Source organism: Nomascus leucogenys, unplaced genomic scaffold (genome assembly GCF_006542625.1).
Source record: "Nomascus leucogenys isolate Asia unplaced genomic scaffold, Asia_NLE_v1 Super-Scaffold_258, whole genome shotgun sequence".
NCBI lineage: Eukaryota > Metazoa > Chordata > Mammalia > Primates > Hylobatidae > Nomascus > Nomascus leucogenys.
In genome coordinates, this window is record NW_022095769.1 from 2,328,813 (window position 1) to 2,355,717 (window position 26,905).

Sequence of the window (26,905 nt, forward strand, 5' to 3'; positions counted from 1 at the left end):
AGAGCTCCTTCAAGTGTCACCTCCCACCCAGAGTGTTTGCTGACACGTGCGCCTCTCCCCAGGGCTCTGTTAAGTGGTGTTTCATGGTCTTTCTCAAACCCCAATGGTTCTAAAACCTCTGATGCCCGTCCTCAGCTTTGGAGGCTGTGAATTAATTCAGTTTCTCTGGAAATCTCTTACTGAAGGGGAGGAAGCAATGGATGAATAATGAATCATCTTGTATAAGGCACCTGGAGTATCCAAACCCATAGAGACAGAAAGCAGAACGGTGGTTGCCAGGGGCGAGGGAGAGGGACAGTGGGGAATTCAGTTAGATGGGGACAGAGTTTCAGTTGGGGATGATGGAAAAGTTCTGGTGGTGACTGATGGTTGCACAACATGAATATACTTCATGTCATTGAAGTATACACTTTAAAATGGTTAAAATTGTTAATTTTGGCCAGGCGCGGTGGCTCAAGCCTGTAATCCCAGTGCTTTGGGAGGCCGAGGCAGGTGGATCACGAGGTCAGGAGATCGAGACCATCCTGGCTAACACAGTGAAACCTCATCTCTACTAAAAATACGAAAAAAAATTGGCCGGGCATGGTGGCGGGCACCTATAGTCCCAGCTACTCAGGAGGCTGAGGCAGGAGAATGGCGTGAACCTGGGAGGCAGAGCTTGCAATGAGCCAAGATCCCGACACCTGCACTCCAGCCTGGGTGAAAGAGCAAGATTCCGTCTCAAAAAAAAAAAAAAATTGTTAATTTTATGTTTAAATATTATATATTATAAATAATAATATAATATATATGTTTTTATATAATATTAATATATATGTTTCTATATTTTATATATATACTTTTTTTTTTTGAGATGGAGTCTCACTCTATCACCCAGGCTGGAGTGCAGTGGCGCAATCTCAACTCTCTGTAACCTCTACCTCCCAAGTTCAAGTGATTCTCCTGCCTCAGCCTCCCCAGTAGCTGGGACTACAGGTGTGAGCCACCACACTCGACAAATTGTTGTATTTTTAGTGGAGATAGGGTTTCACCATGTTGGCCAGGCTGGTTTCAAACTCCTGACCTCAAATGATCCACCAGCCTCAGCCTCCCAAAGTGCTGGGATTACAGGCGTGAGCCACTGCACCAGGCCTTTTTTTTTTTTTTTTTTTTTTTTTTCTGAGACTGAGTCTCACTCTGTCACCCAGGCTGGAGTGCAGTGGTGCAATCTCAGCTCACTGCAAACTCCGCCTCCCAGGTTCAAGCAATTCTCCTGCCTCAGCCTCCGAGTACTGGGACCACAGGCATGTACCATCACGCCTGGCTAATTTTTGTATTTTTAGTAGAGACAAGGTTTCACCATGTTGGCCAGGCTGGTTTCAACTCCTGACCTCCTGTGATCCATCCGCCTCAGCCTCCAAAGTGGTGGGATTACAGGCATGAGCCACTACGCCCAGCCCATTATATATATTTTATCACAATAAGAAACGAATCATCCAAAATGAAAAACAGTTTTTAAGATGGCTATTCAAGAACACTAGTGCTTGACCCCAGATGCATTTACTTTAGAATCTATCTCTGTTCTCATAGTAGGACTAATTCAAATTTGAATTCAAATACATCGTTTCTATGTGGACTTTGATAACTTACTGAACTCTCACCTCTGCTTCCCTGTCCCCTTTGTCCCCTGTCTGGGACCTTGCCTTTTCTTCTGTGTGGGGCATGCCATCTGTTGATGTCCTGCATCCCTCTCTGTCTCGGGCATTCACTCTCATCTCACTTGTTTGAGGTGTGGTTTGTGAAATTCAGGTATCTGTCATGCTCCTCAGTGCTGGACCTGGAGAGAGCTCGGCTGGGTCCATGAGATATGGCAGATCCCCAGGTGTCACCACACCCAGACCTTACTTGGAGGTCTTTTCTGGGGCTTGCAGTTTTCGGGGGGCTGTTTGCCTCAAGATGCCAAGAGCCCACAAGCAGAAGAAGGCTTCACTGGACAGACCCACAGAATCCAACATCTCTGCACTGGGAGGGGACATCTGTGCCTGCAGGCTCATCCTTCTGGTCCCTCTGATAATATTCCACTTTACTCTGATGAGGAATGTGATGCTGAACTAGAGGGGTGTGTAAAAATCCATCACGGAGGGCAGTTTTAACCAACATAAATATTCTTTTCACAATGCACTCCCGGCCAGGCGTGGTGGCTCATGCCTGTAATCCTAGCACTTTGGGAGGCCAGCGCAGGTGGATCACCTGAGGTCAGGAGTTCGAGACCAGTTTGGCCAACATGGTGAAACCCCATCTTTACTAAAAATACAAAAATTAGCCAGGTGTGGTGGTGGGCACTTGTAATCCCAACTACTTGGGAGGCTGAGGCAGGAGAATGGCTTGAACCTAGGAGGAGGAGGTTTCAGTGAGCCGAGATCATGCCATTGTACTCCAACCTGGGTGACAGAACAAGACTCCGTCTCAAAAAAAAAAAAAAAAGCACTCCTTACAGAGTGGCTCATGTTTTGCCCGCTCCCAAGATGCTGGAGGACATTGAAAAGCCAATTATGTCCTAAGATTCTTTGAGGCACACAGATTTCTGTCCTCTCCTGTGTTATCTTGGAGCCCCAGGAGGTCATGGCTACTAAAGGAGATTCCCAGTTGTGGATACAATAAGGCTAACATGAAATGAAATCACATCAAGCCAGGTGTGGTGGCTCATGCCTGTAATCCCAGCACTTTGGGAGGCTGAGGTGAGCAGATCACTTGAGGTCAGGAATTCGAGACTAGCCTGGCCAACATGGTGAAAACCCGTCTCTACTAAAAATACAAAAAATTAGCCAGGCATGGTGGCAGACGCCTGTGATCTCAGCTACTTTGAAGGCTGAGGCAGGAGGATTGTTTGAACCCAGGAGGTGGAGGTTGCAGTGACCCGAGATCATGCTACTGTACTCTAGCCTGAGAGATGGAGCAAGACTCCGTCTCAAAGAAAAAAAAAAAAAAATCACATCAAGCTTCTTGCCTTGTGCTGAGTACACAGCAGGTACCAATGAATGCCTGATCCATACTTTTATTTATTTATTTTTATTTATTTTTGAGGCAGGATCTCACTTTGTCACCCAGGCTGAAGTGCAGCGGCACAATCTCTGCTCACTGCAGCCTCGACCTCCCAGGTTCAAGCAACCCTTCTGCTTCAACCCCACAAGTAGTTGGTACTACAGGTGCCCACCGCCACATCCTGCTAATTTTTCTATTTTTTGTAGAGACAGGGTTTTGCCATATTGCCCAGGCTGGTCTCAAACTCCTGAGCTCAAGCAGTCCACCCACCTCAGCCTCCCAAAGTGCTGGGATTATAGACAGGCGAGAGCACAGCACCCGGCCCCTTTTATGTTGTTGTTTTTTTAAGAGACAGCGGGGTCTCACTCTGTCACCCAGGCAGGAGTGTATTGGCAAGATGACAGCTCACTGCAGCCTTGAACTCCTGCCTCGGCCTCCCAAAGTGCTGGAATTACAGGCATGAGCCACTGCACCCGACCTCTCCTTCCTTTTGCCTTAGAAGAGTGAGAATGTTGTCTGGGGCCCCTCGGGTTGTGGATGTACTTACCCGGGATGGGAACCGTGTGCAGGGGCATCACCTCCACTCCGTGGACTGGGTACCCAAAGGGGAGGTTGGGCTGGGCCAGCAGGGGCAGTGGGCGGGGCAGCCCTTCTCTGCAGGAAGGAGAACAGAAACGTCAGCAGCTGCCCCTGCCCCGATGCTCGTCCCTGGTTCGTTCTCAACGTGGTGCCTGTGCACAGAGCCTTGCCCTGACAATGTGGAGAAATCAAAATTGGGTTGTCCCCGTCTCCTTCCATTCTCACCCCACCGTCCTTATTTCCTCCCCTCTCCTGGCCTCCACAAAGGTACCGAGGTAGTTTATAACAAAGCTTTTTTTTTTTTTTTTTTTTTTTTTTTTGAGATGGAGTCTCGCTGTGTCACCCAGATGGGAGTGCAATGGCGCGATCTCGGCTCACTGCAAGAGCCCGCCTCCCGGGCTCAAGCGATTCTCCTGCCTCAGCCTACCTAGTAGCTGGGATTATAGGAGTGCGCCACCATGTCCGGCTAACTTTTTTGTGTTTTTAGTAGAGACAGGGTTTCACCATGTTGGCCAGGCTGGTCTTGAACTCCTGACCTCAAGTGATCCAACTGCCTTGGCCTCCCAAAGTGCTGGGATTACAGGCGTGAGCCACCACACCCGGCCGCATTTTTGTTTTTGAGACAGGGTTTCACTTTGTCGCCCAGGCTGGAATACAGTGGCACAATCACGACTCACAGCAGTCTTGACCTCCCTGGCTCAGGCAGTCCTCCCATCTCAGCCTTTTCATAGCTGGGACTACAGGTACATGCCACCAAGCCCGGCTAATTTTTAAAAATTTTTTGTAGAGATAGGGTCTCACTATGTTGCCCAGGCTGCTCCAACCCCTGGGCTCAAGCGATCCTCCTGCCTCAGCCTTCAGAGAAGCCAGGACTATAGGAGAGAGCCACCATGCCTGGCTGACAAACCCCATTTTTTTAAAAAAACCATGACCAGCATAAAAGAAGAAATAAAATTATCAGACGGTAGGGGCCCATCCAGCTGCAGCAGCTAAACACCAAAGTCGCATCTGAATTTCGTGGGAACCAGGATAAAAAGCAATTGACAACCATTACACGGTCCTTGCTATCCAAAGGAAGAAGTAGACCAATTCCTGAAGGGAAGTGGAACTTCTCCTACCACTGAAATAAAAAATAAACTAAATCACAAGGAAGTGTGTATGGCAGTAACGGTTGTCGCAATATTTTTAGAGCAAACAGTAACTATTTTTATGGATTACAAACGTAAGCCACCACGCTCCGCCGATAACAATCTTTAGTCAAAAACAAGCACAGCACAATCCAGCAAGAGTAGTTTTTTGAGGGACTAAGGTACAATCGTTGAAATGTTAGCCTTCGGGACCCAGTTTAACCAGAAAATCATTTAATTACCTTGGAAAAAAAGATTAGACCATCATAGTGAATACTTATGGGAATATGAAAAAGGCAAAATTTTTAAATGGCAAGGAACATAAACAGGCAATTAACAGAAGAGGAAATACAAATGGCAATGAACATATGAAACATGCTCAGCTTCAATCAGGGAAATGTGAATTAAAAAAAACATGCAGTACCTTTTTCATTAAAGTTTGAAAATTCGATGATAGCAAATGTTAGTTAGGTGTATGTAAGGTGCGACACTTACCCACTCTTCGTGAAAGTGTGAGTTCACACAAGCCCTCTTGAGGGAAATTTGGCAATATCTATCAAAAATAAAAAAGGCATTCCCTGGGATCTAGCAAGTAAGATGCTAGGTGAAAGGAGAAATGCTTGCATGTGTAAGCAATAGGACAAGCATAAGAATGTTCATTTCAGCATTGTTTGAAATGAACATCCTTATACATGTATTTTTCTTTTTTCTGAGACGAAGTCTCACTCACTCTGTCACCCAGGCTGGAGTGCAGTGGTGTGATCTCGGCTCACTGCAAACTCCACCTCCCGGGTTCAAGCGATTTTCCTGCCTCAGCCTCCTGAGTAGCTGGGATTACAGGCACACACCACCATGCCCGGCTAATTTTTGTATTTTTCTGTAGAGATGGGGTTTCACCATGTTGGCCAGGCTGGTATCGAACTCCTGGTCTCAGGTGATCCACCCACCTCGGCCTCCCAAAGTGTTGGGATTACAGGTGTGAGCCACCGCGTCCGGCCGTTATACATGTCTTAATGAAGAAGGAATTAATGTAAATATAATGTAATATTATTGTAAAAAACGTAAATGTAAAAATGAAGGTTTTTCAACAATCTAAATACCTTTCAATAGGGAAATGGCTTAGTAAAATGCAGCATTTCATATTGATAGCTATATTGCAATTAAGAGGGATGAACTAGATATATACATAGCTCTTAAAAACATTTCATACTCCCTTCCAGTTCTGGCCCTGGACCCTGCAGCCGCCAAGATGTTGATGCCTAAGAAGAACGGGAATGCATTTATCAACTCCTTTTTTTTTTTTTTTTGAGATGAGGTCTCGCTCTGTAGCCAGACTGGAATGCAGTGGCGCGATCTCAGCTCACTGCAACCTCCACCGCCCAGGTTCAAGCGATTCTCCTGCCTCAGCCTCCCGAGTAGCTGGGACTACAGGCATGTGCCACCACGCCCAGCTAATTTTTGTACTTTTAGTAGACACGGGGTTTCTCCATGTTGGCCAGGATGGTCTTGATCTCTTGACCTTGTGATTCGCCTGCCTCGGCCTCCCAAAGTGCCGGGATTACAGGTGTGAGCCACCGCGCCCAGCCCTATGAACTCCTTTTAAAGGAGGGAGTCACGGTAGCCAAGAAGGATGTCCACATGCCTAAGCACCCGGAGCTGGCAGACAAGAAGGTGCCCAACCTTCATGTAATGAAAGTCATGCAGTCTCTCAAGTCCCGAGGCTTTGTGCAGGAACAGTTTGCCTGGAGACATTTCTACGGGTACCTTACTAATGAGGGTATCCAGTATCTCCATGATGACCTCCATCTGCCCCCCAAGATTGTGCCTGCCACCTCATGCCACAGCTGTCCAGAGACTGGCAGGCCTCTGCCTAAAGGTCTGGAGGGTGAGCCACCTGCAAGACCCACAGGTGGGGAAGCCGACAGCCTGCTGCCAACAAGAGAGCTGAGGTTGAGGCTGCGTCAACAACCAAATTCCAGTAAGAGGCGGATTTCATCGTGGATGTGGTCAGCCACCTCAGTAACATTGGAGAGGACTTTTGTGTTTAGTTTTTTTTGAGACACGATCTCACTCTGTTGCCCAGGCTGGAGTGCAGTGGCACGATCTTGGCTCACTGCCACCTCCACCTCCCAGGTTCAAAGCGATTCTCCTGCCTCAGCCTCCTGAGTAGCTGGGATTACAGGCGCCCACCATCACGCTCAGCTAATTTTTGTATTTTTAGTAGAGACAGGGTTTCACCATGTTGGCCAGGCTAGGCTTCTGACCTCAGGTGATCCGCCTGCCTCAGCCTCCCAAAGTGCTAGGATTACAGGCATGAGCCACCACACCCAGCCAGAGGATTATTTTGCATTGAATAAACTTATAATCTGAAATATATATATATATATATAATTGAATGAAAAAAACAAATTTCAGAGTGATTTGTTTTTATGGTACCAGGTACACTAAAATACACAAAAAACCAACAGTATATGTTTATATGGATACACACACACACACATATATATATAAAACATACGTGTATATAACAGTATTTAAAAATAGTGTGGAATAATACATACCAAATTCATAATGGCAGACTCCTTAGCTAGGTTTACAAGGGAACCTATCATTTAAGAAAGGGATGAGAATAGCAGTGGTAGTGGTCAGGGGAGTGGGTTTAAATGGACTTTTTCTGGCCAGGCACGGTGGCTCACGCCTGTATTCCCAGCACTTTGGGAGGCTGAGACGGGTGGATTGCTTGAGCTCAGGAGTTTGAGCCAAGACTGGGCAACATGGCAAAACCCCATATCTACAAAAAAACACAAAAATTAGCCAGGCATGGTAGCATGCACCTGTAGTCCCAGCTATTTGGGAGGCTGAGGTGGGAGGATCCCTTGAGCCCAGAAGGTGGAGATTGCAGTGGGCCAAGATTGCACCACTGCACTCCAGCCTGGGCAGCAGAGCCAGATCTTGTCTCAAAAAAAAAAAAAAAAAAAAAAAAAGGAAAAAGAAAAAGAAAACAAGAAAAGAAAAGGAAAACAATGAACTTTTTCTTAGAGGAACATTACACATGCTGCTTTTTAATGGAAGTATAATATAGCACCAACGCACAGGATCAGATTGACCAATCAGCCTCAGCTGAGTCAGAGATCTTATCCAGTATCGAGCTCTACTCGTAATTTCAAGGATACAGACAAGAGGCACAGACATCCTCTTAATTAGTCATCCTATATGGATCCCTGGGTCATTTCTTCCACATCAGTCATGCATTCTCTGGAGGATAACAGATGTGGTCTCCAAATGCAATTTTGCCAGACTACCTCATCCAACATGTAACAAAGCCTGTAAATTATGAAACATCTCCCGTATATTCTCCAGAGATTTATATAGCTTATGTGACATTGACCAGGGAGCAAATGATTCTGGGTTGTTTATCATATGTAATTTCATTAGCTGAAGACATCCTGCAAGAGCAGTGTCAACCTTCAGGGAATCCCTAATCTAAGGAAGGAGAGAGAGTCCAGCCTTAGAAGTACCAGTCTAAGGGAGGAGACAGAGCTCTTGTAAGCATGAACCTTCCAGTCTGATGGAGGACTGTTTAGCTCTCATAGAGCCCTTGGACTGATGGGAAAACTACAGTCTCACCTTAAGGAGCCCTCAATCAGACAGGAATGTTTAGACACATGGCTTTGCTAGAATTTGGGGATCCCTATAGAGCAGTCAGCAGCAGAAATTAAGAAAAGACAGTGTTGGGCCAGGCACAGTGGCTCACGCCTGTAATCCCAGCACTCTGGGAGGCCAAGGTGGGTGGATCACTTGAGGCTAGGAGTTCAAAACCAGCCTCGGCAACATGGGGAAACCCCGTCTCTAGAAAAAAATACAAAAATTAGCAGGGCGTGGTGGCTTGCACCTGTAATCCCAACTACTCGGGTGGCTGAGGCAGAAGAATTGCTTGAGCCTGGGAGGTGGTGGTTGCAGTGAGCTGAAATCGTGCCATTGCACTCCAGCCTGGGCAACAAGAACAAAACTCCATCTTGAAAAAGAAAAAGAAAAGAAGAAGTGCGGCAGTGGGCTCATGCTTATGGAATTCACTGGTCTTACCATGTTCCCCATCATCCTGAAGCAACTGGATTGATAGAATGGTGGAATGGCCTTTTGAAATCACAATTATAATGCCAACTAGGTGACAATACTTTGCAAGGCTGAGGCAAAGTTCTCCAGAGGGCCATGTATGCTCTGAATCAGCATCCAATATATGGTATTCCTTCTCCCATGGCCAGGATTCACAGGTCCAGGAATCAAAGGGTTGAAGTGGCACTACTCACCATCACCCCTAGTGATCCACTAGCAAAATTTTTGCTTCCTGTTCCTGGGACATTATGTTCTGCTGGCCTAGAGGTCTTAGTTCCAGAGGGAAGAACGCTGCCACCAGGATACACAACAACGATTCCATTAAAGTGGAAGCTAAGATTGCCACCTGGACACTTTGGGCTCCTCCTCCCTTTAAGTCAACAGGCTAAGAAGGAAGTTACTGTGTTAGCTGGGGTGATTGACCTGGGCTATCAAGATAAAATCAGTCTACTACTCCACAATGGAGGTAAGGAAGAGTGCGCATGGAATACAGGAGATCCATTAGGGTGTCTCTTAGTATTACCATGCCCTATGATTAAGGTCAATGGGAAACTACAACAGCCCAAACTACAGGCAGGACTACAGATGACCCAGACCCTTCAGGAATTAAGGTTTGGGTCACTCCACTAGGAAAGGAAAAAAAACATTACCTGCTGAGGTGTTTGCTGAAGGCAAGGGGAATACAGAATGGGTAGTAAAAGAAGATAATCATCAACACCAGCTACGACCGTGTGACCAGCTGCAGAAATGAGGACTGTAATTGTCATGAGTACTTCCTCCTTCTTTTGTTAAAAACATGTTTGTGATATACACACTTGTACTGAGAAAATATCTTCATTTTATTTCCTTTTCCTTTATCATGTGACATAAGATTTATTGACTTCATCTCAGCATCTAAGTATTGTTAACTTTATGTAATAGTATTTGGGTTGGGGATTTGTACAAAAGATAGTTGTATTATGTTAGGTGTAATTATGACCTTATCATTGTCTTTATTTGAAGATTATGTATGATCTCAGGAGATGTGTACGGGTTCAAGTTGACAAGGGGTGGACTTGTGCTGGTTAATACTAAATGTTAACTGGATTGGATTGAAGGATGAAATACTGATCCAGGGTGTGTCTGTGAGGGTGTTGCCAAAGGAGACTGATATTTGAGTCAGTGGGCTGGGGAAGGCAGACCCACCCTTAAGTGGGTGGGCACCATCTAATCAGCCGCCATCGAATATAAAGCAGACAGAAAAACGTGAAGCGACGAGATGAGCCTAGCCTCCCAGCCTACATCTTTCTCCCGTGCTGGATGCTTCCTGCCCTCGAACATCGGACTCCACCTTCTTCAGTTTTGGAACTTGGACTGGCTCTCTTTGCTCTTCAGCTTGCAGACAGCCTGTTGTGGGACCTTGTGATCATATAAGTTAATACTTAATAAATTATCTCTCTCACTTTCTGTCTCTCTCTCTCTCTCTCTCCTATTAGTTCTGTCCCTCTAAGAGAACCCTGACTAATACATGGGGTTTCACCATGTTGGCTAGGCTGGTGAATAGGTATTATTAGCATCCCCATTTTACAGAGATTAAGCAGCTTGTCCAAGGTCACCTAGCTGGCAGATAGAGGATGCAGGACCTGAATGCAGCCAGTCAGCTTCCCGCGGCAGCACTGTTAACTACCAAGACCAGTTGCTCCTCACATAGCTAGGTGCACCAGGGTTGAAATCCATGCCAGCATCACCTGTGTATTCCACTGGCTGTCCAGCTTTCAACACCTCCTGATGGAGACGGTGCCTCCATCTGTCTTCTGGGGAGCCTTCCACTTGCATGTAATTTGGAGGGTAGTGGCTACTATGGTTTGAATGTGTTCCCCAAATTTCATGTGTTGGAAACTTAATTCCCAAATTCATATGTTGTTTGGAGGTAGGGGCCTTTAGGAAGTAATTAGGATAAGGTCATCAGGTAGGGACCCTATGATGGGACTGGTGGTTTTTGTTGTTATTGTTTTGAGATGGAGTCTCACTCTGTCACCCAGACTGGAGTGAGTGCCGTGGTCCGATCTCAGCTCACTGCAACCTCCACCTCCCAGGTTCAAGCGAGTCTCCTGCCTCAGCTTCCTGAGTAGCTGGGAGTACAGGCACTCACCACCACACCCTGGCTAATTTTTATATTTTTAGTAGAGACGGAGTTTCGCCATGTTGCCCAGGCTGGTCTTGAACTCCTGACCTCAGGTGGTTCACCTGTCTTGGCCTCCCAAAGTGCTGAAATTACAGGCGTGAGCCACCATGCCCAACCAAGGGACTAGTGGTTTTATAAGAAGAAGAGGAAGAGACACCTCAGCTGATGCATGTGCTCTTGCCCTGTCAGTATGTGACACCCTCCACCATGTTATGATGTAGCAAAAAGCCTTCACCAGATGCCAGCACCACGCTGTTAGACATCTCAGCCTCCAGAATCGTAAGCTAAATAAACTTAGCTTTTGTTTATAAATTACCCAGTCTGTAGTATTCTGCTATAGCAACAGAAAACGGACTAAGACAGTGGCTAGCTTCAATGTCAAACCTGGAGGGGTCTAATGCACCCTTTCCCTTCCTTTAGATTCGTGAGTTAGGCTCAGTTAATTGAGCACTAAGGCAGTAACCTGGGGACAGTTCATTGAAAAGCAACAACAATATGGGGACCAGAAGGCCCTGGAGCCTGACCAGTTCTTCAGTGCTCCTTTAGTTCTTACCTGATTTCCTAGCCTGGACATCCTACCACCTATGGATTTGGTAAGGCCCCAGCAGCCTTCTGACAAATTCCCTTTTGATGTAAGCCAGACAGAATCAAGTTCAGCCCTTTTCTTTTTTCTTTTTCTTTTTTTTTGTTATTGTTGTTTGTTTGTTGTTTTTTCTTTTTTCTTTTTTTTGAGATGGAGTCTCACTCTGTTGCTCAGGCTGGAGGGCAGTGGCACAATCTCGGCTCACTACAACCTCCACCTCCTGGGTTCAAGTGATTCTCCTGCCTCAGCCTCCCAAGTAGCTGGGATTACAAGCGTGCGCCACCACGCCTGGCTAATTTTTGTATTTTTAGTAGAGATGGGGTTTCACCATGTTGGCCAGGCTGGTCTGGAACTCACGACCTCAAGTGATCCGCCCACCTCAGTCTCCCAAAGTGTTGGGATTACAGGCGTGAGCCACCGCGCCCAGCCAAATTCTGCCTTTTTCAACCAACAATCCTGCGGTGATACACCTGAGTGTTGACATCTCTTGTAATTTAAAACAAAGGGATACACTCCTTGCATATAGCACAGGGTAGTATGCTCTCAACATATAAATGAATAAAATAGGGCAACGTGGTGATGACTACAAAATCACCTGCTATGATGTCCTGGGTGCATGGAGGATGTACAACCAGATGTTTCAAGCTATCTCCATTCCTTTTTTGTTTTTGTTTTTGTTTTTGCTTTTGTTGGAGACAGAGTTTCAATCTGTTGCCCAAGCTGGCGTGCAGTGGTGTGATCATGGCTCATTGCAGCTTCAACTTCCTGGGCTCAAGTGATCCTCTCACTTCAGCCTCCTGAGTAGCTGGGACTACAGGCATGTACCATCATGCCTGGCTAATTTTAAAAATTTTTTGTAGAGATGGGGGTCTCACTGTATTGCCCAAGCTGGTCTCAAACTCCTGGGCTCAAGCTATCCTCCCATCTTGACCTCCCAAAGTGCTAGAATTACAGACGTGTCACCAATCCCAGCTTTTTGTTGTGGTTGTTGTTGTTGTTATGAAATGTTTTATACATACAAAGTTTTGTAAATCTTCATTTAAGGATGATTTCCTCGATTCCTTTTTTTTGTTTCATTCCTAATAGTTCCTCCCAGGGACCCTAGCAAGAGAGAGAATTCCTTCCCGCTTTTTGTCTTAAGACTCACACCCTCAGGACATGGGGAGAGCTTTTGTTCCATCTCAGAACCCAAGAGCCTTCATGGCCTGCATTACCTCCTCTGAAAGTGTTCAAATTCAGCCTGTCTCCTTGCTTTCACCGCTGGGAGGTCGCTCTGGCCATAGGCATCCTGAAAGTTGTAACTTCCCTGCTCTTTGTTGGCTTCACATTTGCACTGATTTTTCGGGAACAGCCTGAAACAAGCGAGAGGACTGTAAATATGGATTGGGTGGGTAAGCTGGTGGGTGAGAGGAAACCGGAGTCCTAATCCAATGTGTAGTTCACCCTGAAAATTTCTTTCCTACACCCAGCTCTTCTGAGATGATGAGACTCTGGAATCCTCTGCACTGGCTCCTCACAGAGTCAAAGGGACAAAGGGAGGGAAGCAGGGACAGAGGAAAGCTGAAGACTTTTCCTCTCTTGAATTATCCCCTGCACCTAACTTCTTTAAATCTGAGAGCCACATAACTGTCAGTTGTATCTCACCCCACCATAAAAGGAGGGCAGAGGGACAGAGAAGCAGCATCTTTTCTGCAGTTTTGATTAAAAAAAATCTACATGCGGCCGGGCGCGGTGGCTCACGCCTGTAATCCCAGCACTTTGGGAGGCCGAGGCGGGCGGATCACAAGGTCAGGAGATCAAGACCATCCTGGCTAACACAGTGAAACCCCATCTCTACTAAAAAATACAAAAACTTAGCTGGGCGTGGTGGCGGGCGCCAGTAGTCCTAGCTACTTAGGAGGCTGAGGCCGGAGAATGGCCTGAACCCGGGAGGCGGAGCTTGCAGTGAGCCGAAATCGCACCACTGCACTCCAGCCTGGCCGACAGAGCGAGACTCCGTCTCAAAAAAAAAAAAAAAAATCTACATGCTCTCCAAAGTTTTAAGGGATTTTGCTGGGTGCTATAGAGAACATAGACTGGATCCTACAGACCAAGCCCTATCCTGGCTTACAGTCACTTGTGCATTCAGCACAGGTTTAGGAAAGCAAGGGAACCATCTGTACAATGGGCACAGTAGGGCACGGTACTTGAAGAGGAGCAAGGAAGATGTGTGCATTAAAGTGAAAGAAAGAACACTCAGTCTCTCACCAGATTCCATCGTAGGAAAAGAGGTTCCTGAGACGTTCCTCAGGCAGAAGCTTCAGCTTCTGGTCACCCCGAGCAGGACTTGGGAGTTCTGGCTTGGGGCTGCTGAACACTGCTTGAAGGAACATAAATCCAACAATGCCAAGTGCCAGGATTATGACCAATATCTTGAGGAGCCACAGAAATCTCGAGCTGTTGGGACACAAAAGAACAGATTATGTTAAAATCTTTTTTCTTGATTATGTAATGTAATGAGACTGATAACTTCAGGAAAAATGTAAGCTAAGCACATAGCTTATATTGGTCACTAAAATCGATTTCTGATAAACAGAGGAGGAAAGAATCAAGTTGGAACAAAGGGACTTAGAAAAATTACAAATAAAAGGATGGCAAAAAACATCCAGAAAAAAAAAAAGGTTAGAGGCTGGGCACGGTGGCTCACACCTGTAATCCCAGCATTTTGGGAGGCCAAGGCAGGCGGATCACGAGGTCAAGAAATCAAGACCATCCTGGCCAACATGGTGAAACCCAGCCTCTACTAAAAATACAAAAATTAGCTGGGCATGGTGGCGTGTGCCTGTAGTGCCAGCTACTTGGAAGGCTGAGACAGGAGAATCGCTTGAACCCGGGAGGCGGAGGTAACAGTGAGCCAAGATCATGCCACTGCACTCCAGCCAGGCAACAGAGCGAGACTCCTTCTCAAAAAAAAAAAAAGAAGGTTGGTAATGTTAATGTCAGCATAGCTAAATTCAAGGCAATAAAAAAGAGTATTAAATAGGACAGAAAGACCACTTATAGTGATCAAATACATGATACCAAAACAGATAGCCATGAACTTTATCCACTAATAATAGCATTAAAGTATACAAAGTAAAAAATGGCAGGATATGAAAGGAGGATTAGAAATACAAAGATAGTTAGAGATGCTGACATGTCTAACTTGATCAAGTCTCAAAAATATTTTAAAGCAGCAGAACAACAAAATGATATAATTTGTATTCTGTTAAAGAGCTCTGAAAACATTTATAAAAGTTGGCCACATATGCCGGGCGTGGTGGCTCACGCCTGTAATCCCAGCACTTTGGGAGGCCGAGGCGGGTGGATCACGAGGTCAGGAGATCGAGACCATCCTGGCTAACATGGTGAAACCCCATCTCCACTAAAAATACAAAAAACTAGCCGGGTGTTGTGGCAGGTGCCTGTAGTCCCAGCTACTCGGGAGGCTGAAGCAGGAGAATAGCATGAACCTGGGAGGTGGAGCTCGCAGTGAGCTGAGATCACGCCACTGCACTCCAGCCTGGGCGACAGAGTGAGACTCTGTCTCAAAAAAAAAAAAAAAAAAAAAAGAAAATCCTGTTTTGCTTTTATTCACGTGGTTATTATATTGAATTTATAAATTAATATAGGGCAAAGTTACATCTCTACAAAATTGAGCTATTCTAGTCAAGAATAAAAGAAGGTATCTTAATCTATTCATATATATATTTCTGTAATACAGTGGTAATTTGAGACTCTGTCTCAAAAAAAAAAAGTTGGCCACATATTAGGACACAAAGAAAACTGTAATAAAGTAGAAATCTTCAGATCATACATTCTGACAATACAATTCAAATGTAACCTGGCTGGGCATAGTGGCTCATGACTGTAATCTGAGCACTTTGGGAGACCTAGGCAGGAGGATCACTTGAAGCCAGGAGTTCAGGACTGTCCTGAACTGGGCAACAAAGCGAGACCGTGTCTCTACAAAAAATTGAAAAATAGTCAAGCATGGTGGCATGTGCCTATAGTCCTAACTACTCAGGAGGCTAAGGTAGAAGAATCCCTTGAGCCCAGGAGTTCAAGGCTGTAGTGAGCTATGATCGCACTACTGCATTACAGCCTGGGTGACTGAGACCCCATCTCTAAAAACTTAATAGGCTGGGCATGGTGTCTCACGCCTGTAATCCCAGCACTTTGGGAGGCCAAGGCGGGCGGATAGCTTGAGCTCAGGAGTTTGAGACCAGCAACATGGTGAATGTCTCTACTGAAAAAAAAAAAAAAAAATAGCTGGGCGTGATGGCCCAGGCCTGTTGTCCCAGCTACTTGGGAGGCTGACGTGGGACGATCACTTGAGCCCGGAGGGCGAAGGTTATAGTGAGTCAAAACTGCACCACTGCACTCCAGCCTCAGTGTCAGAGGGAGACTCTGTCTCCAAAAAAAAACAAAAAGCCCACTGCTATTATCTAACATTGTCATGGAAGTGCTAATCAATGCAGTAAGATTAGCTTATGGAATAAAAAGATAAATAATGAAAGGGGAAATAAAAAGTATTATTTACAGATTAAATGACTACATATTCAGAAAAATAAAATGTATTAGATGAGAAACTATTAGTAAGATTTTAATAGGGTATCTGGTGACAAAATATAGTAAAAAATTAATAATAATAATTATCTAATGACCACTTAGTGTGTTCTAGACTCCCTGCCAAGAGCTTTGTGTGCATTATCTCATTTAATCCTCACAAGAGCGTAACAAGAGAAGTTTTATTTTTTGTTTTTGTTTTGTTGTTGTTGTTTGTTTTGTTTTGTTTGAGACAGAGTCTCGATTTGTCACCCAGGCTGGAGTGCAGTGGCACAATCTCAGCTCACTGCAACCTCAACCTCCCGGGTTCAAGTGATTCTCCTGCCTCAGCCTCCTGAATAGCTGGGATTACAGGCACCCACCACCACGCCCGGCTATTTTTCGTATTTTTAGTGGAGACGGGGTTTCACCATGTTGACCAGGCTGGTCTCGAACTCCTGACCTCAGATGATCTGCCTGCCTCGGCCTCCCAAACTGATGGGATTACACGCATGAGCCACCATGCCTGTCCGAGAGAGGTTTGATTACTGCAGCCAATTAACAGATGAGACAGCTGAAGCTAAATAGGAAAAGTAACCTGCTCTCTTGGTTATGACGGATGCGGAATTCAAAAGCAGACCACACTTTTAACCACTACCCTACACAGGTTTCTATAAGCCAACAAGTCAGAAAACATAATGAAAGCAGAAATCTGCTTCAAATTAACAACACAACACAAAATGGCCCAGGCAGGCAGATACTTAAGAAGAAACATGTGGGACTTATGTGGCAGACTCTTAGGTGGCCCATATGATCTTGATCTCTTGGGCACTTAGCAAAAGATTTTTGGTTTTCAGCATTTAAGATGTGCCTATGGTTGGTACCAACCGACATTTCCTGAAATCATGCAGTCTTGAATTATAAATCCTCTTTAAGTCTATTGTCATGCTAGAATCTTATTAATATATAGGAAATTTAGAGAGATTAAGTGCCTAAATGGCCTGCCCAATGCTTGTATATTTTTAGTATCACACAGAACTAAAATCCCCAGAACTAGGAACACTCTAGACCTTACATGGTTTATTCCTCCTGTCATTTCAAACATTGAAAGTGGGGCCTATCTGATTATTTGCCTGCTCACTTTATGTTTATATCTACTGCATTTGTACCAATATACATCAGGTTTGTGCAACCACTGATTTTTGTTGGATTTTAATCAGGTCTCACAGTGATCATTTAACGTCTTCCTCTAAGTCTCATCTTGTGCTGTTATGGATTTTCATTTTAAAAATCTACACTGTACGGAAGCACATGTCTTTAATATTTCCAGACATTACGTTTCATTGAATGCTTAAATTTTAGTGGGCAACTTAACAGGGCCCTCCCTGTTAAGTTCTGAAAAAGAATGGGAGGGAACAATTAAATATTTTTGGTAAAATGTGTTTTTTGTCTTGTGCAGAATATGTAGAATATACCTTTTAATTTAGTAAATACATTTTAAAAGGAAACAATGCTCTGTTATCACACTGCCTTTGGTCTGTTGTGTACGGTTTTGTGCTGCTATAACAGAATACCTGAGACTGGGTAATTTACAGGGAACCGAAGTTTATGTTCTGGAGGCTGGGAAATCCAAGATCCAGGGGCCACATCTGGGGACCTTCTTGCTGCATCATCCCATGGTGGAAGGTGGAAAAACAAGTGAGTGCATGTGAGAGACACAGCAAGAGGGGGCTGAATTTGTCCTTTTATGAGGAATCCACTCCTACTATAGCGAACCCACTCCCATGATAATGGCATTAATCCATTCATGAGCGCAGAGCCCTTCTGGCCTAATCACCTCTTATAAGGCCCCATTTCTTAACATTGTCTAATTGGGGATGAAGTTTCCAACACATGAACTCTGAGAGGCACATTCAAACCATATTATATAGCTAAAGCAATTTTTAATCATAAAATTTCTGAACAACTTGTAATTTTTAAAATACCTATTGGAAGTTGTTTACAGTTATTTTGTTTAAGTGTGAACTTTTTCCTTTTCTTGCCAATCTCTCTTTGGGAAAAAAAAAAAGTGGGTTTCTGGTAATGAACTGAGCAGTCTTCTGATATATTACATGCCTTTTAAGCTGTGTAACTTAATATTTATATACTTGATAATTTGTTTTACTATGTAATTGATAAAATTGTGATGTGTATTGATATTGTTTAATGTGTAAGAATGTATGCTTGTAGTTCTCTGGGAGAAACAATTTGCCAAGTGTTCACCAGCTTGTAAAACTCTAATGTGAGGCTGGGCCCGGTGGCTCACGCCTGTAATCCCAGCACTTTGGGAGGCCAAGGTGGGCAGATCACCTGAGGTCAGGAGTTCGAGACCAGTCTGGCCAACATGGCAAAACCCTGTCTCTACTAAAAATACAAAAATTAGCTGAGTGTGGCGGCAGGCACCTGTAATCCCAGCTACTCAGGAGGCTGAGGTATAAAATCGCTTGAACCCAGGAGGTGGAGGTTGCAGTGGGCTGAGATCGCGCCACTGTGCTCCAGCCTGGGCGACAAGAGGGAAACTCCATCTCAAAAATAAATAAATAAATAAACTCTAATGTGACAGCTTAAACATCTAAGTAAATAAAGGCACCTTTTAAAAAATCAAATTACTGAATAGACATAAAATATAAAATATGCGCCCTTAAAAAATTAAAACTTTATTGGATTGTATGCCTGAAATGACACACGTCAAGTTCTTAATTGTGATCTGCACTATTAAATGAACATGTTTCTATAGGCTCTCTTTTTTCTTTCTTTTTTAGTAATGATCAAGAATTAATTTTGTCACTGAATAAAGAATTAAGCAAATTTCCACTGTATTAGGGAAATATAGATGAATAGATTGAGATACCTTCTTTTTATTCTTGACTAGAATAGCTCAGTTTTGTAGAGATGTAACTTTGCCCTATAGTAATTTATAAATTCAATCTAATAACCACATGAATAAAAGCAAAACAGGATTTTCTTTTCTTTTTTTTTTTTTGAGACAGAGTCTCGCTCTGTCGCCCAGGCTGGATTGCAGTGGCGTGATCTCAGCTCACTGCGAGCTCTGCCTCCCAGGGTCACGCCATTCTCCTGCCTCAGCCTCCCAAGTAGCTGGGACTACAGGCACACGCCGCCACACCCGGCTAATTTTTTTTTTTTTTTTTTTTGTATTTTTAGTAGAGATGGAGTTTCGCCGTGTTAGCCAGGCTGGTCTCAATCTCCTGACCTCGTGATCCGCCCACCTCGGTCTCCCAAAGTGCTGGGATTACAGGCATGAGCCACCCGTGCCCGGCCAGGATTTTCTTTTTTTAGAGCCAGGCTCTCACTATGTTGCCCTGGCTGGTCCCAAACTCCTGAGCTCAAGTAATCCTCCTGCCTCAGCTTTCTGAGTAGCTGGGAATATAGGCACACACCACAGAGGCTAGCAGAACAGATTTTTTATTGGTCAAAATGACTCTAAAATTTATTAGAAGTAACACATGAGAATAGCAAGAAGATATTAAAAATAAGAAGGATGGGCCGGGCACGGTGGCTCACGCTTGTAATCCCAGCACTTTGGGAGGCCGAGGCGGGCAGATCACGAGATCAGGAGATCGAGACCATCCTAGCTAACACGGTGAAACCCCGTCTTAGGCAGGCGTGGTGGCATGCGCCTGTAGAGGCAGGAGAATCACTTGAACCTGGGAGGCGGAGGTTGCAAAGCGAAATTCCGTCAAAAAAAAAAAACAAAGAAGAAGGATAGCTATATTACTACTAAAGAGCAAAGTTATGATAAGGCCACAGTTATTTTTTTTTTTTTGCACACAAAACAATAAACATTTTCTAAAAATACATACAAACAAAAAGATGCATATCAAACATATTAGGAAGGTTGCACATGGGAAGACGGGGAATAGAAATGGGGGTGGGAATTAAAGAAAATAAATGAGAGAGGGACTTTGTATGGATCAATGATAATAATTCAATCCTCTATTTGACGAAGAAGGGGAAGGAAGAGGAAGAAAAAGAAAGTGGGATAAAGGATCAGAAAGGGAGGAAAATAGAAAAAATTAGAGTATGACTCCAGGGTAGAACTGTTTTGTTGTCGCTGGGTTGGTTGGTTGGTTTGTCTGTTGTATTTTTCATATGTTTCGCCATGTCGGCCAGGCTGGTCTCGAACTCCTAGCCCGAAGTGATCCACCCGCCTCGGCCTCCCAGATTGCTGGGACTACAGGCGTGAGCCACCACGTCCAGCCCCCACATTGCTTCTGGCCTCCGTGGTAGACCTCCCAGATGGGGCGGTTGGGCAGACGCACTCCTCACTTCCCAGACGGGGCAGCTGGGCAGAGGCGCTGCTCACTTCCCAGACGGGGCTGCCGGGCAGAGGCGCTCCTCACTTCCCAGACGATGGGTGGCCGGGCAGGGGTGCTCCTCACTTCTTCCCAGACGGGGTGGCCGGGCAGAGGCGCTCCTCACTTCTTCCCAGACGGGGTGGCCGGGCAGAGGCGCTCCTCACTTCCCAGATGGGGCGAAGGCCACAGTTATTAAAAGCATGTTACCAATTCAGGAATAAGCAAATAAGTGAATGGAACAAACCGAAGCTCAGAAATACTCTGTGTGTGTGTGTAATTTGAGTTTGCACTGTCTTTGTCACATATTCCTGTAACATCTTAACTTCTAAATTTTCTAAAATGGTACTCAGAAAAATAAATACATTTAAACTATTCGAGTTATAGAAACTATCTTAATCCATTTTGTGCTGCCATTACAAAATACCACAGGTATACCACAGAGTAATTTATACAGAAAAATTTATTTGGCTCATGGTCCTGAACACTAGGAAGTCCAACGGCATGGTTACACAGTTTCAGCTAGATAGCAGAAATGCCTTTCAGTGTTTTGAAACGTTGTAGGATGAACATAGTTACAATAATATATAGTTTCAAGCTGGGCACTGTGGCTCATGTCTGTACTCCCAGCACCTTGGGAGGCCGAGGCGGGTGGATCATTTGAGGTCAGGAGTTCAGGACTAGCTTGGCAAACATGATGAGACCCTGTCTCTACTAAAAATACAAAAGAAATTAGCAGGGTGTGGTGGCGTGCACCTGTAATTTCGGCTACTCTGGAGGCTGAGGCAGGGGAATTGCTTGAACCAGGGAGGTGGAGGTTGCAGTGAGCTGAGATTGCGCCACTGCACTCCAGCCTGGGCGACAGAGCTAGATTCTGTCTAAAAAAATAAAATAAAATAACAAAAATTAGTTGGGCATGGTAGCGCGTGCGCACGCCTGTAATCCCAGCTACTCGGGAGGCTGAGGTGGAAGAACTGCTTGAGCTCGGGAGGCAAAGATTGCAGTGAGCCGAGATCGCATCACTGCACTCCAGCCTGGGTGATGGAGCGAGACTCCATCTCAAAATAATAATAATAATATAGTTTCAAATAGCTAAGAGAAAGATATTGAATGTTTGCTCCCAACACAAAGAAATGATAAACGTTTGAGAAGATGTATATGCTAATTATCCTGATCTGATCACTATGCTATGTGTTTATCACGATATGTATCAAAATATCACTATGTACCTCATGAATATGTACGATTATTATTTGTCAGTTAAAAAGAAACTGCAGACCTTTTATGCATGATTCCACAGGTGGAGGAAAAGTCAAATTTGCCAAGGATTTGCCAGCTTTAAATTTATCGGCATCAGTATCAGGCCTCCCAGCTTCCTCCTTTTCAGTCACCCATGAAGGAATGTGGAGTGGGGGAAGTTGGGGAAGGGGAACGCTGGAATGAAAGCCTTAGCCAGGGACGTGGATGGATGCAAAACTGCCTTCCTTTCCCCCATTCCGCCAATCCTCTGTTCAACGTGTGCTTTTTTTTTTTTTTTTTTTTTTTGGAGGCAGAGTCTGGCTCTGTCGCCCAGGCTGGAGTGCAATGGAGCAATCTCGGCTCACTGCAACCTCTGCTTCCAGGTTCAAGCAATTCTCCTGCTTCGGCCTCCCAAGTAGCTGGGATTACAGGCACTTGCCACCACACCCGGCTAGTTTTTGTATTTTTAGTACCTGGCCTGTTGGCCAGGCTGGTCTTGAACTCCTGACGTCAAGTGATCCGCCCACCTCGGCCTCCCAAAGTGCTGGGATTACAGGTGAGAGCCACTGCGCCCGGCCAAACGTGTTTGTTTTCATGCTTACACGATGTCATGTCACAAACATGTTTTTGCATTTTTGTGAGATGACTTCTTTGTCAGTTTAGCGATTGTTTTAGAGTTTTGGAAAATACAAACAAAATAAACTTTGGGGATAAAAGAACACCAAATGTATGTCTGATCCTTCTTCATAGCTTATAAAAATTAATTTAGACTTTCAAGTGTACTTTACCCCGTTAATTATTATATCACTCCGTAGAGGCTCTTTAGCATGCGGGGCCACACAACCGCAGCTCACCCTGCCCTGCAGTGGGCGCCTGGATTTGAAAACCGACTCTTCCCTGACTCCGCGCGCACTGTGGAGGAGACAAAGCCGCCGGGGTCCCCGACTGTCCAGAGCCCACAGTCCCCGCGCCCGGGCACCCACATACCCCTGACGGCGGCTCCTCCCGTGGGCAGCAAACGGGCCCCAGGCTGGGTCAGCGCCTCTGAGTTCCAAGCAGAGAGCCCCGAACCCCGCACTCCCGAGCCGATTCCCACACTCGGGCCTCCCCGAGACACATTCCCGGCCGCGAGAGGCCACCTCCACGTGGAATTTTCCCACGGAAAAGCCAGCGTTCCCCGTTCCTGGGGGTGCAGAGTTCGTTCCGCACGCGCCGTCACCTCGCCTCTGCAGCCACCTATGCGGGGAACCGGTTGGACTTAAGACTCCAACCGCCCGCTCCCTGGGCTCCGGCGTCTGCGGCCCCCGCACCTGCCGGCTCTGCAGACGCCAGAAAGGACCCGCGGCGCTCCCGGCTCCCGAAGTTTCACCTCTCCCTCTGCTCTGCCCCAGGGACACTCACCCGCCCGAAGTCATCCCGAATGCCGCGGCCCTCAGACTGCCGGATGTCGCGGATCCTAGCAGCCAGGCCGCCGACTGCCCCGCCCTGGCACCGACCCGGGCAAATTCTCGGAGAGCAGGGCAGGTGCAGGAAGCTTGGGACGGTCCCTGCCCTCGTCACCCATGCCCCCGCCCACGCCCTAAGTCTTTCTGTGCGCCCAGTCTGGCGCCGACAAGTCCAAGCATCGTTGTCGTGGTATGGGGACCACCGGACCCCGCGGCGCACAGCCCCGCCAGTGGCCCGCGCCCAGAAGAACTCCAGAAGGCGACAAGGATGACGACCGCCCCTGCGTGGGACACTCGCTAGGTAAACAGTGAGCTCCGCGCCAAGCGTTTTTCATCTACGCGGGGTCATTTATTCGTCACAACGGCCCCACGAGGTGAGGACAGTTATCGGCCCACCTTTCAGAAAAGTAAGCCGAGGCAAAGTGAGGTAACCCGCTGGAAAGTGCAGACGCTAGGATTCAAACCGAGTCTGGGTGACCCGAAGCTCACCAGTCGTGCATTTTCTGTCCCTCGAACTCTGAGCTAAGTTATGAGACGCCACCGCTAGCCTCCAGACCCTCCGGACTCTACCGCGTGGGTGGTCCGAGCTGAAAGTCCCCGAACTTCTGGGTGGAAAGGGGTGGGCGAGACGAGGCCGGAAGGCTCACGTGACCCGGGGTCGGTCGCGTCTCCACTCGCCCACCAGGAGCAGCGAGCGACGTCCCCTGCGCTTCCCGTCCCACGCCCGCGTCCTCTCCCCGGGCTGCCGGAGCCAGTCCTTGCACTGCGCGGTCAACCCCGAGCTAGCTCAGCGCCAGCGCGGCAATCCGGCTCCCGCCCTTCTCTCCTGACCGCCCCCACCCCAGCGCCCCCATCTCTACCCTGGACCTTTCTCCTCCGCCGCCGGTGATCGGGCTTCTCTCTCCCGCTTACAGAAAAACACAATCCCCGCGTCCACCCCTAGTCTGTCACCGCGGTCCCTACCTTTCCTTCCTCGCTATGCTCTGTCCCCGTGCCCTCCAACCTCGCGGCCTTGACCCGCCCGCAGCTCATGCTGGGGGTCGCTAAATTCGGCCTTCGTCCCACCTCCACCCTCCACTTCACCACACACTCCACACATACTGTCCTGGCAAAAGACCCCAGGACCTGGAAAGCTGGAGTGTGGCTGAATCCTAACAGGCAGGGACCCGTGAGGCCACATAACGCCTGTGTGCCTGGAAGAAAGAGTCTGTTGAACTTCAGATGAAATTAGATTTGCAGGACCTTTTTCATAAGCCAGGCTCAGTGTTTCCCATGGCTCCTCTCACGCATGATTATATTGTATTCTAATGACCCAGCTGTCACAAATACAAGAATTTATTTTTTGAAACTGTCACCCAGCCTGGAGTGCAATGGTGTAACCATAGCTCATAGCCTCGACCTCCAGGGCTCAAGTGATTCTCCCACCTCAGCCACCCGAGTAGCTAGGACTACAGGCACCCACCACCGCACCTGGCTAATTAAAAAATAATAATAATAATTTGTAGAAAGGAGGTCTCACTCTGTTGCCCAGGCTGGCCTTGAACTCCTGAGCTCAAGCAACCGTGCTGTCTCGGCCTCCCAAAGTGCTAGGATTACAGGTGTGAGCCACCACGACCGGCAAGAATCTTTAAATACGGCGTGCAAAATGCATGCAAAATGGGGCCGGGTACGGTGTCTCACGTGTGTAATCCCAGCACTTTGGGAAACTGAGGCAAGTGGATCACTTGAGGCCAGGAGTTTGAGACCAGCCTGGGCAACATAGTGAAACCCCATCTCTACTAAAAATACAAAAATTAGCCCGGGGAGATTGCACACACCTGTAATCCCAGCTACTTGGGAGGCTAAGGCACAAGAACACGAGAATCGCTTGAACCCAGGTGGCAGAGGTTGCAGTGAGCCAGGATCATGGCACTGCACTCCAGTCTGGGTGACAGAGAGTGACTCCATCTCAAAAAAAAAGAAAAAAAAAGAAAAATGGCCAGTGATTTTTTTTTTTTTTTCCGGAGTCTGGGAAAGTGAGTCTTGGAAAAGAGTAGAAGGAAATGCCAGCGTGATCTACAACTTTGATACAGATGAGTCCCAAGTTCAGGTCTGAGCTCCTTGGCAGCCAGCAGAGAAAGGGAGTCTCTCAGAAGGGAGTTTTAACGTAGCAAATGCAGATAACTATTTTCTAGCTCCAGACTGGAAAAGAGATCCTCTTTGACAAGACCAATCAGAAAAGTGTTGTACTGACCACGTGCATGTAGGGGGGAAAAAAAGACATTTGTATAACACCTCCTTGCTTACAAAGAGCTTCCACATTCATTCCCTTCCTTCGTTCAGCTCTTGTAATAACACTGTCAGGCACTTCTCAGATGTGAAGACTGAGCCTATGAGATCTTTCATGACTCATTCAAGCTTATGTAGCCAGGGATGGGGCTAGGATTTTCACCCAGGAGTTGTGTCTCTAAAGCCAGTGCTGGCTCCCTCAAACCCCCTGTATCACCAGCTGTTCTGTGAAAGGGTTGTATACACAAAGAGACCCCCAAATGCTGAAGGAGCTCAGCAACCAAAGGAGGAGGCAGACAAATCCAGTTTGTTGGTATTGGGTGATTTATTAAGGGAACTTCGAAGTGTGGTCCTGGACACCACAAGGCAGGTAGATCTCTACACTACAACCCCTCAACCCAGAGCATATATCTTGGGCAAAAAGCATATGTACCCTAGAAGGAATACATAGGCGGCTACAGGCAGAAACTATGGTTTCTGCAACAATAAGAAGGAAACTTACAATGAATAAGTGTTCATACATAAAGAGTAATACATCAACTAGACATTTTTTTTTTGAAGATGGAGTCTCACTCTATTGCCCAAGCTGGAGTGCAGTGGTGTGATCTTGGCTCACTGCAACCTCTGCCTCCCGGGTTCAAGCAATTCTCCTGCCTCAGTCTCCCGAGTAGCTGGGATTATAGGCACGCACCACCACACCTGGCTAATTTTGTATTTTTAGTAGAGACGAGGGTTTCACCATGTCGGTCAGGCTGGTCTTGAACTCCTGACCTCAGGTGATCCACCCACCTCAGCCTCCCAAAGTGCTGGGATTACAGGCATGAGCCACCGGGCCTGGCCCAACTAGACATTTTAGAGGCACTCCTGGGACTTGGGGTTAACCGGGCGGATTTGCATTTAAAATAAAGTGGCTCTTGTCCCCACACCAGCTCTATTTAAGTAGGAAAGCTCTTTTCCATCAGATCTGTGGTTTGGAAGCAGGGAAGAGGATAGTTCAGGCATAACTCTTGCTTCACATTAGTGTTGTGATTGGTGATTGTGGTTCCAAGGTGAACCCTTTATGGTTGTAGATCCTCTCTCCCTGCTCTAGGGATGACTGCAGGAAGGGAGAGTGGATTAAAGGAGAATGTGTTTACTCTTTTTCAGCTTGATCAGGGTTTCTCCATGGCAGAGCTAGCTGTGGTCCCTGACTGTCTAGACCACAGCCAAGCAGCTGCCCTGCTGCTGCGCTGAGTGACAGACAGGAGCATCACCATCTTGGATGAGCACCGCCATTTTAAAGTTCACCTTGATCAAAAACCACCTAAATCCGAAGGGCATCATCCTAATGGCTAAGGTTAGCATGACCATAAACCACAAATGACATCTCCAACCAGAAACATTCCAACCATAAGATAAATCCCTCCCCAACCAGAGACATGCCAGCCTTGAGATAACCTCTCCTCCAA

General features: G+C 46.4%; 1 protein-coding gene across 3 annotated transcripts in view; it reads right to left on the bottom strand.

Moving 5' to 3' along the window:
• B4GALNT2 (beta-1,4-N-acetyl-galactosaminyltransferase 2) overlaps nt 1–24,197 on the bottom strand; it is a 44,769-nt gene extending 20,572 nt beyond the window's left edge. Inside the window, exons 1-4 of one of the 3 annotated variants that reach the window (XM_012503638.2) lie at nt 22,732–23,183; nt 13,835–14,023; nt 12,802–12,939; nt 3,569–3,675 (exon numbers count right to left, since the gene is read on the bottom strand). In XM_012503638.2, the coding sequence (XP_012359092.2) occupies nt 3,569–3,675; nt 12,802–12,939; nt 13,835–13,959 (370 nt within the window). In that variant the 5' untranslated portion in view covers nt 13,960–14,023; nt 22,732–23,183. Of the gene's footprint in view, nt 1–3,568; nt 3,676–12,801; nt 12,940–13,834; nt 14,024–22,731; nt 23,184–24,152 lie in introns of those variants that run through there. The other 2 variants (XM_030808005.1, XM_030808006.1) reach the window with 2 other exon arrangements.
• Nucleotides 24,198–26,905: the final 2,708 nt, after the last annotated feature.